Source organism: Seriola aureovittata, chromosome 2, assembly GCF_021018895.1.
Source record: "Seriola aureovittata isolate HTS-2021-v1 ecotype China chromosome 2, ASM2101889v1, whole genome shotgun sequence".
NCBI lineage: Eukaryota > Metazoa > Chordata > Actinopteri > Carangiformes > Carangidae > Seriola > Seriola aureovittata.
In genome coordinates this window covers 31,286,307-31,300,000 of record NC_079365.1, presented here as the reverse complement: position 1 = coordinate 31,300,000, position 13,694 = coordinate 31,286,307, and the positions used below count along the sequence as shown (strand labels likewise).

At 41.7% G+C, this 13,694-nt stretch overlaps 2 protein-coding genes across 2 annotated transcripts in view; both read left to right on the top strand.

Moving 5' to 3' along the window:
- LOC130177739 (uncharacterized) overlaps window positions 1–998 on the top strand; it is a 4,913-nt gene extending 3,915 nt beyond the window's left edge. The window contains exons 3-6 of the mRNA XM_056389673.1: window positions 79–226; window positions 277–476; window positions 537–796; window positions 878–998. Coding sequence (XP_056245648.1) covers window positions 79–226; window positions 277–476; window positions 537–796; window positions 878–998 — 729 coding nt within the window. The remainder of the gene's footprint in view (window positions 1–78; window positions 227–276; window positions 477–536; window positions 797–877) is intronic.
- Window positions 999–3,700: 2,702 nt separating this feature from the next.
- Window positions 3,701–11,871, top strand: abraa (actin binding Rho activating protein a). The gene is made up of 2 exons (XM_056386727.1): window positions 3,701–4,842; window positions 8,289–11,871. The coding sequence occupies exons 1-2, from the start codon at window positions 4,204–4,206 to the stop codon at window positions 8,724–8,726; spliced, it is 1,077 nt and encodes a 358-aa protein (XP_056242702.1). The 5' UTR covers window positions 3,701–4,203; the 3' UTR covers window positions 8,727–11,871.
- The last annotated feature ends 1,823 nt before the right edge of the window (window positions 11,872–13,694 follow it).

Genomic DNA, 13,694 nt, shown 5'->3' with positions numbered 1-13,694 from the left:
TTTTTTTTTATTTCACTAAAGTCAAAGAGTCTAAAACTAAAGTAACTCAGAGCTCTGCAGGTGAGCAGTGTCCTGCAGGTGAGCAGTGTCCTGCAGGTGTTTGCAGGTGTCTACAGATATCTACAGGTGTCTACAGGTATCTACAGGTGTCTACAGGTATCTACAGGTGTCTACAGGTGTCTACAGGTATCTGCAGGTATGTACAGGTGTCTACAGGTGTCTACAGGTGTCTACAGGTATGTACAGGTATCTGCAGGTATGTACAAGTGTCTACAGGTGTCTACAGGTGTCTACAGGTATCTACAGGTATCTACAGGTGTCTACAGGTATCTACAGGTGTCTACAGGTATCTACAGGTGTCTACAGGTATCTACAGGTGTCTACAGGTATCTACAGGTGTCTACAGGTGTCTACAGGTATGTACAGGTATCTGCAGGTATGTACAGGTGTCTACAGGTGTCTACAGGTGTCTACAGGTATCTACAGGTATGTACAGGTATGTACAGGTGTCTACAGGTGTCTACAGGTATGTACAGGTGTCTCCAGGTGTCTACAGGTGTCTACAGGTGTCTACAGGTATCTACAGGTGTCTACAGGTATGTACAGGTGTCTACAGGTGTCTACAGGTATGTACAGGTGTCTACAGGTGTCTACAGGTATGTACAGGTGTCTACAGGTATGTACAGGTGTCTACAGGTATGTACAGGTGTCTACAGGTATCTGCAGGTATGTACAGGTGTCTACAGGTATCTACAGGTGTCTACAGGTATCTACAGGTGTCTACAGGTGTCTACAGGTATCTACAGACTCACGGTTCACACTCAGTATAAAAAGAACTTTTCGTCTGATTGGGTCTAAACTCTCGTATCGTCGACAGCTTCCTCTCTCAGCTCTCCGCTGCCAGGCGAGTCTATTTATTCCTGTGCACACCTGCCGTGCACAGCGGGCGGTGGGAGCGTGCATGTGATGCAGCTGCTGGCATGGGACCAGCAATCTGAAGCGCACACACACACACACACACACACACACACACACACACACACACACACACACACACACACATGCGTTTGCCAGAAACCGGAGCTGGCAGGTTATTTTAGTCCACAGTCGCTGGAGGTTTTGTCTGAGCGTCAGACAGAGACTCAGAAGTTTTTAAATTCTCAGCATGAATGACGAAATCACCTGAGAGGGTTTTTCTTTATGCTAAATTTTATTCTATATATAAAGTTGATGCGAAACGGTTCAACTAAACGTCACGATCGAAGTCAAACAACTGAAAAGCTTCTTGGTGGTCGGGTTGATGGCGAATCTATAAACAAGATTATGTCTGCTTTCCACAAAGGGAGGAATCAACCCGCTAAATAAAAGGTCACACTGACTTTGACCTTTGACTTTTAGCCACCAAAATATAATCAGTTCCATCCAGGTGTTAATGAGATATCACGTCCACGAAAATGAGACGAACGGACAAGCTGAAAACAAAATGGCTGCCGCTCTGACTGTCGCTGGTGTGGAGGAAATAAAAACAGGAAGCAGAGATTCAAGTGACAGAGGACGAATGGTTGGAACATCCACACACTCACACTGATGTTGGCAGAATGTTACAGCAGTCGTTAGAAATATTTTGGGATGTGAAATTTCAAAGACATGTCCAGTGATGCATCTTGGGAACATTAAAGGTGCCGTGATGAGAGGAGATCTCGACCTGAGCTGCAGGTCAGACAGATGTTTCCAGAAACATGACGTTAACGCTCCACATCTGGAGCAGAGGCACGGAGAAGTCGACACACGTTTTGAGAGTCAGAGACGAACACGTTTGAAAACAGCTGGAAAATGACTCATTAAAATGTTTGAGTATTAAAGTGTTTCCAGACAAATCAGCTGTTATTTTATTCTGTATTTGTCACGTGTCCGTTTCGTTCTCGATCTTCTCTTTATTCTGTTGAAAATCTCAGACAGACGTCCTCGAGCGCAGCAGTAAAATAATAATTACAATAAAAACCTTAGAATAAGACAAGCTGTCAGAGAGCTTCATGTTCGGAGGAAACGTCTCATTTAACGTGTTTAATAATCTGTAACGATGGATCCTGTTAATTAATCATTTAATCACACAATAAAACAACCTACAGTCACTGTGCTGATTATAATGACTGTGACTAACGAGCTTCGCCTCAGAGAAACTTACAGCAGAGTTTTACAGGCGATGTAACGAGCGATGTAACGAGCCGTGTGAGAGCGAATCACTGGGGAATGTGAAGACAAGAATAAACAGGTTTGTTAGTCGGAGGTGAAGTTGTTTCTTCGTTTATTACAAACAGGAAAAGACTCGTTTCACGTCTAATCACATTTATTATGAGTCACTAAAATAATCATGTAAAACAAAGAAAATTTAAAAAGAAAGGAAAGAATATTTATGTTTTTAATAAATGCAATAATTAATTACAACTTAATCGTAACAGCATTTTATTTGTGAATATTTCATCTGTACATTGTCACTATTCATGCACAGATATAGAGCACCTCCATTTTTATTTTAAATTCATTTTAAATGCTCGTTAATTAATTATTAAATAAATGTTTTGTGCTGTTGTGATATTCAAAGGATCAACAAAGTTTATTGTTTTATTTATAGAACAGGCGCCTCATTAAAGGCTAGTGGTCATTAGAGGAACTGCAGTGTTGATGCTTCATGTCTGATGCTTGATTTTATTAGTTTATGGTTTAATTTGGTCATTTCAGTACCAAAGTGATATCGTGTCATATCTAATAAAAACCCCATGAAGTTTACTTGAGTTAAAACATTATGAGGTTAATGAATGTTTATTTTGTTTAATTAACACAAACAAACTAATGTGTCAAAACTTCGTCATTTTATGTCCAAACAACTTCATCTATTGGAATTTTAAAGTCAAATGAAGATAAAGTTTTTTTATTATTTAGCTAAAGCTAATTCAGTTTGTTCTTCTCACAGATTTATTGCAAACAAAACTTTCCAGTTCAGTAACATGAAAGTTATGTGTGCACAAAATAAACTGGATTTTTGTCAGTTTGACAAAATATTTTCAGTAAAATTAAAAATAATTTGTGTTTTTTTAATTTGTAACATAACATTCGAAGCGATTAGACCTCATCTGCTTCATAGATGTAAAATGATGTCAGAGTGTTTGTGTGGAGGGAACATCAAGTTCCTCTTTTGTCAACAGTGAAGTCACAAACTAAAATAATACTTTCTTATTGCTTACTTTAATTAAATTGATTACACACACACACACACACACACATATATATATACTGTACATTTATATAAATATATATATGAATCATAATCCAGAAATTCACACTCACACATTCACAAATACACTCAGAGACTGAAATAGCTGCAGCCCCCCCCCCCCCCCCCCAACACACACACACACACACACACACACACACACACACACTTCACATGCTTCTTATGTGACCCACAATTCAGGAATTCACACTCACACGTTCACACACGCCATGAAGGAAACGTGTGTCAGACTGAGATGAAAACTTCTCTATATTTACACAATGAACACATGAACACATGAACACATGAACACATGAACACATGAACACACACGAACAGACGCCGAGTCACTGAGACACAAACGTCCAGGTCGCTAAAAACACTGGACACCTGTTCTCTGGATCTCAGTGTGTGTGTGTGTGTTGTGTGTGTGTGTGTGTGTGTGTGTGTGTGTGTGTGTGTGTTGACACCACACTTTCCTGTCTCACGTGGCCCCCGTGCAACGTTACTTCCTTTACGACCCCCTCCCTATTTAAAGGCCAGAAGAGCTGCAGCCGGGGATTAGAGACAGTCCTCACACTCTTCACGCTCAGCCACTGACCGACTGTCGCTCTGGACGACTCGGTGCTGACCCGTCACGGGTGTCGAGGCCGAGCCACGTTTGGACTTTAGTTCCCGATCAGGAGATTTTCAGATTTTGGACAGAAACAAGAGAAGCTGAATATTCCTTCAGTTCTGCACTTTACTGGAATTTTTACCAGAAGACAAAAAGACCAGAACCAGAACCAGAACCCTCTGAAGACTTGAACATTCAGATCTTTTCCGACTTGGACTGCACTGACTCTGTGAGGAGCGACGACACTCTGAAACTCTTTATTTCTGAATCTGTGGAAACGCAAAGTAAAAGTGTTTCAGGAAATCGTTGCGTCACCATGAGCAGCGGTGGAACCACCACAGTTTCACCTCAGGAGCCGCCGGCTTTCAAACGCGCCGTACGGAAGATCAAATGTGCCGCCATGGTGGCTAACTTGGCCAAGAGCTGGCAGGGCTGGGCCAATGATCACGCAGGGAAGCAGGACGCCATCCCGAGCGGCTGGATGCCTTCGTCCGTGGAGGATGACACCAAAAAAGAGCGCGACCACGTGGTCAAACTGACAGTCACCCCGCGCGTCATTGCGGCGGACGCCTCCGACGCTGGCGGCAGTAAGATCAGAACCTGCTCCGTCACTAAGACAGTGCAGCCAAAACGCAGCGAGTGCAGCAGTAGCGACTTGGTCAACGCCATCCGAGGAAAGATGGAGTCGGGTCCCGAGGACAGCAAGCCTTTCCTTGGCAACGAGTCGCCGACACGGCGGCGTCAGATGAGGGCGCTGCAGAGTGCAGCGGCAGGAGGAGGGGTCATCCAGGACAGGAAGATGATGCTCCAAGAGAAGAAGAAGCTGGGGTCAAGGAGCGGCAGCGTGGAGACGGAGGACAGCGGGCTGGAGGAGGAGGCGGGGCTTAGCGACAACGGTGAAGCCAAAACCGAACACAGCGACATCGAGTTCAAGAAACAGACCGACAGACCGAAGGTAGAGTCGCTCGTCACAACGAGCAGAGACACATACGACATGTTTACACTGAGTTACTGTCAATTTACATTTAAAGCTTTTACTATCAATATTTTTATGATCAATCAATCATCAATTGTTGACTGTAATTCATCTTACTGTTTTGGTTTCATCAAAAGACACAGTTTGATTCAGTCTCTGATCACTTTCATGAACCCAGTTAAACCCAGGTGTGTGTTACCTGGCAGGTGTGTGTTACCTGTCAGGTACTAAATCTGCAGCCAGCCAATGAGCAGAGTGGAAAATGTTGCTGTGAATAATCAAACCGTAGCAAAACAGAGAGAATATTAAACAGACATTCATAAAGTATATAATATAATTATTATAATATAATGTTGTTCTACAGCTGCAGGATGTAAATAAACTCTCTGCTGCCCCCAAGTGGCCAAAAAATAAAATGCACCAATATAAAACAAATAAACAACTACTATCTAATAACTAATATCCAAACCTATTATGTGATGCCAGAGGTCATCTGTGATTGGTCCATCGGACTGTCATTAGTGACGAGCTCACACAGGAGCTGAGATGACCTCACGTCATTACCCTTTAATTCTGTTTTGAGACGTTTGTGAGACGTTATGGTCTGCCCCCCCCCCCCCCCCACTCCCTGAGTGAAACACCTTAAAGTGGAGCATGAATAAAATCTCACAGTGTGAATAAACAACTTCCAGCAGACGTCTCTTTGATGTCACCTGAAGAAATCAAAACCCTCACAACAGTTTCATAACCGAGACCCAAAGGAGGGGCCGGGGGGGGGGGGGGGGGACTTCAGCGCAATGGAATATATGTAAATAAATATAGTCGTGGACTGCAACGTGTTCTCCAACCTGACCTTCAGGTGGGACAGGCGGGGGGCGGGGGGAGGGGGGAGGGGCACGAGGGAGGAAATCAGACCCCTACAGGAGAAACAGTGTCAAGACATTTTATAACATTAGTTTTATGAATTAAACCTGACGAACGTCTCGATGAAAGAAAAACTCGTCAAGGTGATGTTGAGGTCGCTGGATGTTTCTATGAATATCTCAGCGATGACACAGAGAAGAAATATGATTTAAATGTTGTGAGAATCTGTCGACTCTCCACTTTTCCTTATATATTCTTCCAGAGATCAAACATGACTCACAGCCTCTGAACTCTCATGTTAGTCATTTATTATCCATTTATCTACTATTTTACTCACATATTGCTCTATTTTTATGAACCTATAGACTTTGATGAACACATTAAAAACACCAGAACAATTCATCCACATCAGTGAAGATTTGTTTTCACAAAATATTCAAAGAATTTCAAAAACCAGGCTTCAATATTTCATCATTTGGGCCGAATGATGTGTTTGCTCCACGACACAAAGGAGCGTCGTTACAGAAAGAGCTGAGATTGTTCTGAAAATTATGACATAAAACACTTGGGTGTTATGTTTTATGCAGGAAGCCTTTAAAAGGTGAATTTAAGAAATGATGTGGAAATGGAGAGAATGCCCTTTGACCTCAGACTAACACAGTGTTTTCATGACTGAAGCATCAGAGGAAGCGTCTGTCGGTTTAATGAAGCAGCAGATCTGAAACAAACAGCAGCTTCATTAACTCCAGGCAGAAAATATCTGTCTGTGCAGCTGCTGGAAACTCTGGAAACTCTGGAAATGAGATGGAGGAGAGCGGTAACCAAACAAGCTCTGTGTGAGGCTGATGGGACGTCATTAGTTTCACTGGAATTTGGTCATAAACCAAATAAAAGTTTGTCATCGTGGTGGCGTGATAAGAAAAGTCCATTTCCATGCTCTTTGTTATCTTGTTGTTATCTGTTGGTCTGTGCAGTAGCTCAGATATTTCACCCAAAAACAAAATGTCGCCCTGAGTCTGGAGACTGACACTGTCAGCAGCACAAAAACATATGAGCTGAAAGACACTAAAACGCTGTGAGTTTGACCCAATGATGGATTAGATAGCTTCGAATAAATGTTGATTACACGTCCTGTTTCCAGAACTTTACTAAAGTGGAAACAGGATTATTTCAGCACTTTAATTATCGTTAAAATAAAAAATTATATTCCAAATGAATTTAAGAAAATGCATAGAAATATGAGCAGCAACATGAAACACAATATCAAAAGTGATTGGCTCATTTAATACAGTTATATTATGTGCATATACTTTATTGAATCATAGTGTCATAATGTGTAAACTCTGTTATCATTATAAAGTTTAATCTGTTACAGTGAGTCATATTTTATGAGCTGATAATATATATTTTATTTTACAGCTGTCAGGTTCATACAGTGGAATAAAAAGTTTAATATTTTATTCTGAAATGTGAAGAAATACTTAAATAAATCCTGTTTCCACCTCTGGTCTCGTCCCAGCTGCTGCCTGTAGAAACAAACTCAGAAACAACAGATGGAGTCAAAACAGGAAAAAGGAAAAGATTCGTCAGGAGGATTTTCACTTTAAGGGTTCACAGAGTTTCGTGGAAGGTCCTTCAGTTACAGGTCCCGACTTCACATAGAACAAATACCAAAGAGATCTGATGACACTGATCTGAAGGCTGAACAAGCTGAGGAAAATACCAACAGGGGAGGGAGGAGGGAGGGAGGAGGGAGGGAGGAGAGATGGAGAGATTAAACAGGAAGGACGAAAAGAAAAACAAGACTTTGATGAAAAATAAGAGGAAGGAGAAAGATGAGAGGAGACAAAGACAAAAAGAGAGAGGAAGGAGAGATAAGATGATGATAATATGAACAGCAGGAGTTTTTTTATTTTATTTTATTTTAAAGGTTGAATTGACACAAAAATGTCAAACATTAAGATGCAGCTCAGTTTGCAGAGACAGATTTTATGCAACAGCCACAAATGTAAAGTTTGAATCATGCAGGTTGATCCGAGCGTCCATATCTCCATTTATATAAACTCTGTCTGAGTGCAAGGTAAAGGCCATGCAAGGGATCAATTACAGCAGCGAGAAGGAAGTTTATTTAAAGGTGGAGAGTCACTACTCAACATTATACGGCACTGTCACTGAGAGAGCAGCTGACAAACAGGAAACAGGGTTTAAATGTTAAGAATAAAAGCTCAGCCACAGAGTCTAAGATATCCTGACTTTTAATCAAGCTTAATCCTACAATTCCCATAAAGTGTCTTTCATTAGACCTTTCTTTCTTTCATTAGATCTTCCTTTCTTGTACATTCCTGGAGCCAGTTGCACAAAACACCTTAAGTTAAGATTTTCTTTAAAGTCTGAGTTAAGGTTTCCTTAAATCAAAAACTGTCTTAGACCTAAGTAGAAAAACTCAAGGTGTTTTGTGCAGCCTTCCGCTGCATCTTTCAAACGCCACATTGTGCGTTTGTAGAGTTTTGTGCAAGCTCGATCACATGGATGTTTACCTGTTCACCCTCATGTGTCTCCAGATTAAGATCGCCACCATGGGCGACATCAAGAGCCGCTGGCAGCAGTGGTCCAATCAGCACATGGAGGGCCAGAAGCTCAACCCCTTCAGCGAGGAGTTCGACCACGACTATGCCATGGCTCAGCGCCTCCGCAAGGGCGACTCCGGTTACGGTCGACCCAAAGACGGCTCCAAGACGGCGGAGAGGGGCGACCGCGCCCAGAAGCACATCCACAGGGAGATGGAGGAGATGGTGTGGATCATCAGAGACATGGGCTTCGAGGACAAAGAGGGGAGGACCATCATCTCCTTCGGACGCCTCTTCGACCGCTACGTGAAGATCTCGGACAAGGTGGTGGGCATCCTGCTGCGCTGCCGCAAACACAAGATGCTGGACTTTGAGGGGGAGATGCTGTGGAAAGGACAGGACGATGATGTCATCATTACGCTGAGGGACTGAGGACACACGCATGTCGTACACACATCCACACACACGGAAACACGCATGTAAATCACCAGCAGACATCACCTGCCATGCTAACCACGATGCTAACCACAATGCTAACCACAGAGCTACATCATTTATGCTAGAAAAATGGAGGAATACTAAGCAGAGACTATTAGAACAATTATATAGTGTTTATGAGAATTAATTTTTAATATTAATATGGATTATTAATTCATGTTTAATGATAATCATACACATAACAAAGCTTTAAGGATAAACACATTGAAAGGAAATGAATGGAACTATTAACATATTAACAGGCATACACATGTAAGCCACACACACACACACACACACACACACACACACACACACAACACACACACCAGACTCTCATATGTACCTGACAGGTCATCCGGTGAAAGGAAGCTATGTTTAACATGCTGACCATGCTAGCCTCGCTAACTATGCTACATGCTAGACGCCTTGAGAATCTAGCATAGTGTCAGTGATGTTAAAAGCTTCAGTCAAACTGCAGCTGAAGAAACTTACACCTGATCTCATCTCATAACTCAGACTCAACGAGGTCTCTGTTCTGTCCTGTTAAGCTAATTTCTTTGGAAGCTAGTAAACGAGCTAGCCATGACGTTAGCAATGTTACAGAACATCCTGGGTGTTTTTGTTGATGACAACAGGACAAAAACAGGACAAAGAGTCAAAACAACAATTACACAGCAATATGACCAAAGTGTTTCTTTTGTTTTGTTTGTTTAGTTTTTAGTTTTTTGTCCTCTTTAGACTGACTTTAGCGTCACTTGCTAGCAGAGCTAAAAGCCTGGCAGCAGCTAATATTTACATTAAGGCAGAAACAACAGAGGAAAAAATTAATTGGTATTTTAATTGGATTCTTTTTATATTTGTTATTATGTGTGTTTTGTATGGGATTTAAACTAAATCAACTTTTGCTGATACTTTTATAGAGTTCTGCAGGAATGACTCCTGAGCCACAGAAATTAGGCTAGTTAGCATTTTAGCTGTTTTTGAATAGGTTTTTGATTAGATGACTGAAATACAGTCTGTAGTTTACACATAAACATTTTCATATTTTATTCTACATCAAACATAAGTAAATACCCCACATGTGATTTTTATTTAACCTTTTATTGTCTTAAAGTCGATGGTTGCTAATGGCTTAATGAGACTACAGGAAAGGCTTTTTTAGAAGAGATCAGACCTAAATCAAACTACAAGTTGAAGTCCAGAGGTGGTGGTGTTGAAGTCATGTGACCGTGGTGTAGTTGGTATTTAGCCTAACACAGTGGTTCCCAACCTGTGGGCCGGGCTCCTCTGGTGGGCCGTGAAGGTATTGCAAGTGACAAAAATCATTTGCAAAACAGCACAATTTTAGTGAAAAGATGTAATTATAAAGAATAGAAAATATAATAAAAAATAAACTATAAATAATGTTTTTCAATGTTTTGAAAATAAATTATCCTTAAAAACATAAAAAATGTTGAAAAACTTAAATCACAGGATTATTTATGTTGTCGCCGGCCAGACCGCATCATATGGTGAGAGATTTTTAAGTCGGCCATGAGTTAGAGAAGGTTGATAACCACCGACCTAACATCAGCTTTTTACTTCTGCTGATTGTATTTAGGCTTAAACATGATAAAGTGGTTAATTAGTGAAGACGATCCTGCTGAATAAAACCTGTCAGGATCATAACACTGTTGTTTATTTTTACTAATAATCCAAAACACAATGGAAAAATCCCATTGGCTTTTAATGGAGGGAACCAAAGTGATGCTAACTTCCTGGTTGGACTACAAACATACATCACCCCTGCAGCTCTATAGGTTGTACAGTACGTAGATGCAGTTGACACACTCGGCTTCCTGTCGTCTGTCTTTCAAACTAAAAGTCAGAGCCATAAACTTTTTTTTGGACCACAATAATTAATCTGTGAACTGTTCTCCAGCAGCTGACTGGTTGATTGGCCCTTGATTTTCAGAGCAGAGGAGCTTTGTAGAGTTAATGTGATAAGCTCTCACACATACAGCGTTTCATCTGTAGAGGAAATAACAAGCAACAGGAGGCTGGAGCCCAGCGATGGAAATCTTATCTGCTGATTCATGTATGAAAACCTCTCCTCCGCTGAGCGCATGTGTGACGTGTGATAGTTTTCAAGTAAATAATTGAATTGTGAAAAGTCATTTACCTCATTTTAACTTTTAGCAGAGGCTTGATTGGAGTGAATGAAACTTGCTAATGCACAATAAATTAATTTTGAATATTTCTTTTCTTTCAAAGTGAAAGCGTGCGAGTCTTCTTACAGAAGAACATTTAAAGATAATGTGATACAGAAACTGTGCAGGGTGCTGCATCGTGCACAGATTAATATGACTGTGAACAGAGATAAGTGGAACATCATTCAGCACTGAGACTGTGAAGGTAGAGGTGTAGCGTTGTTGCTGTGCTCAGAGTGTTAACGTAGGAAACACTGACGTCAATAAAGGTTTAATTTAAACACTGACATCCTGTTTTTCTTTGTTAGAGCAGATTGTGTTGGATATTGAGCTGCTTCATACGGTGAGGCTGCTGGGGGAGGTGTAATGCCTTGCTCAAAGGTCACTCAGGTAACAAACCAAGAGGGATGAACAGGAAGTCACATTTTCATCCTCCATCATCATGGTTACCTCATGATGTTGTGTCAGTATCTGGTCCCATCATCAGCTAATTTGATAATAGTTCAGCCTAAAATCAGACGTTTAAATCCAGTTTAATCTGTTTTGACTTCACACCAACAAACTACAGCTGAGACCATTTGTTTCATTTCCTGTTTTATTTTGTATTATTTTCTTTGTGTATCTTGTGGTCATTTTACTTCCTGTCCTTGTCCCGTTTCGCTCCTTGTTGATTGGCTGTCCTGCCCTGATGTGTTTCACCTGTGTTCAATCACCTGTGTTCAATCACCTGTGTTCAATCACCTGTGTTCAATCACCTGTGTTCAATCACCTGTGTTCAATCACCTGTGTTCAATCACCTGTGCCTCTCTGGTGTGTATTTAGTCTCTGCTCTTCCTTGTCAGTCTGTCCTGTTTTACCTGGTTGTGCTCTTTCTTTTTTCTTTGTTTAATAAATCACCTGTTTCCTTGTTCTTGGATGTTCTGGGGTCCTTTACAAACACTCCAGTTTGTTGCTGCGTCATCACACACAGAAAATATACACAATTTAGAAAGAAAAAACAAAAGTCACACAACACAAAAAGGAAAATGATTCACACTCGTAACCTTCAGAAACATCTCTGTAAACCGCTGTTTTCAAAACTGAAAGGAAATTCCACATTTTTAAACATTTATATCAGTATTGTTTTCAGTGTTGCTGAAAATCAGTGATTTCAGCTTTAACACAGTCGTTTAGTGTCTGAGCCGTAAATGAAGCAGCGACACGTCAGACGATGGACGAATCAATCATCTCTGTCACAGTGATGTAACGTCTCTGATGAACACTGTCGTCCTGTCATTCAGTCTGGAGGGTGTGTGGAACCAGACACACACACACACACACACACACACACACAGGTCTGGGTCCGTCCAGTGAGGCGTCTCCTGCGATAACAAACTCCTCGTTATCCAACCTAATTAATAAATCAGAGTCAGAGCTGGTGGACTGGTCCTCGCAGCAGAGACCGGTTTCTTATTGGCTGATGAAGACACGATGAAGACTAATGGACGCCTGTGGTCTGTCTCCATGGAGCAACGAGTCTGTTAACTCATCCATCCATTACTGAGCTTCACCAGGAGCTCGTGTTGTAGGAGGGAAGATTATTTATTAATCACTCTGATGTCAATGCAGCACGTTTATCTTCTTATACGAGCTGAATATTTTATAGGTTTTAAATCTACAGACAAAAGACGAGCGTGAAGTTGGCTGGACGTTAGTTACAAGGACCTTACTGCTGCGTGTTAAACACAGTCCGTCACGTCTGTCTCTGATCAAAACAACAATAAAAGACGGCGCTGGGTGACATGGTGAAAGTGGCGTGGGATCATGGGAGTTGTTGCTTCTCCTGGTTTGGATTCCTTCAGTGTCGGTGGTTCAGGAGGTTTCACAGAGGTGTCTCCACGACAAACAGACCAGCTGATTAAAACCAGAACTCTTTACAAACTGTTCAGGTCCGATCTGACCCGTATCTACTGAAGTGGATTGTAGAGCCACAGATATTAGATTTGTGATTCAGATGAAGGAACATGGAGGTTTTAGGTTTTACTTTGTTTTAGGGCGCTGAGAAACTAGAGACGTATTCATCACATGTAGAGGTCTGTACCTGGTGCATACGCAGGTAAAACATCCTGGCAGGTGAGTGCAACGTTCCTCCGTCTTTGAATCTATCTACATAAAACCTGAGGCGTCATTTATCCCACAGCTCGTTAGCTAAAACGAGCTTTTTACACCCAAACGAGGAGGGAGAGCTCCGGTCCCGACGATCCACTTCTGACGTGGTCTCCTCATTAAAACCGCGCAGCGAGCACCACAGAAGAAGAGTCTGCACAGAGCTGTGGTGGCTGCGCATGATGAATGTATTAAAGCCACGTTTGACAGCAGGAACATTTTTCTGTGCAGCGGAGCTTGTTGCAGGATGAGAGGATCATTTATTACTCAGCTTGTTGGAGCAGGAGCAGCGGTTTCTGTCTGTGTATCTATGATCTGCACATCTCTGCTGTTTTGTTTTTATTCCACCGTGACGGCGGCAGCCATTTTGTTTTCAGTTTGTCTGTCCGTCTGTCCCGTTCTCGCTGACACGATATCTCACTAAGGCCTTGAGGGAACTTCAAGGATGACCTGATCAGATTTTGGTGGTCAAAGGTCAAGGGTCAAGTGTGACCTCACATAACGCTGTATTGGCCTTGTGAATGCAATATCTCCGTAGCGCCTTGAGGGAACCTCTTCAAATTTGGTACAAACATTCTCCTGGACT

What these genes read in the sequence shown, in the direction of transcription:
- abraa (XM_056386727.1), top strand. Translation starts at nt 4,204, where the DNA reads ATGAGCAGCGGTGGAACCACCACAGTTTCACCTCAGGAGCCGCCGGCT. An exon ending in AACAGACCGACAGACCGAAG is followed by an intron (nt 4,843 to 8,288) that starts GTAGAGTCGCTC and finishes ATGTGTCTCCAG; the next exon opens with ATTAAGATCGCCACCATGGG.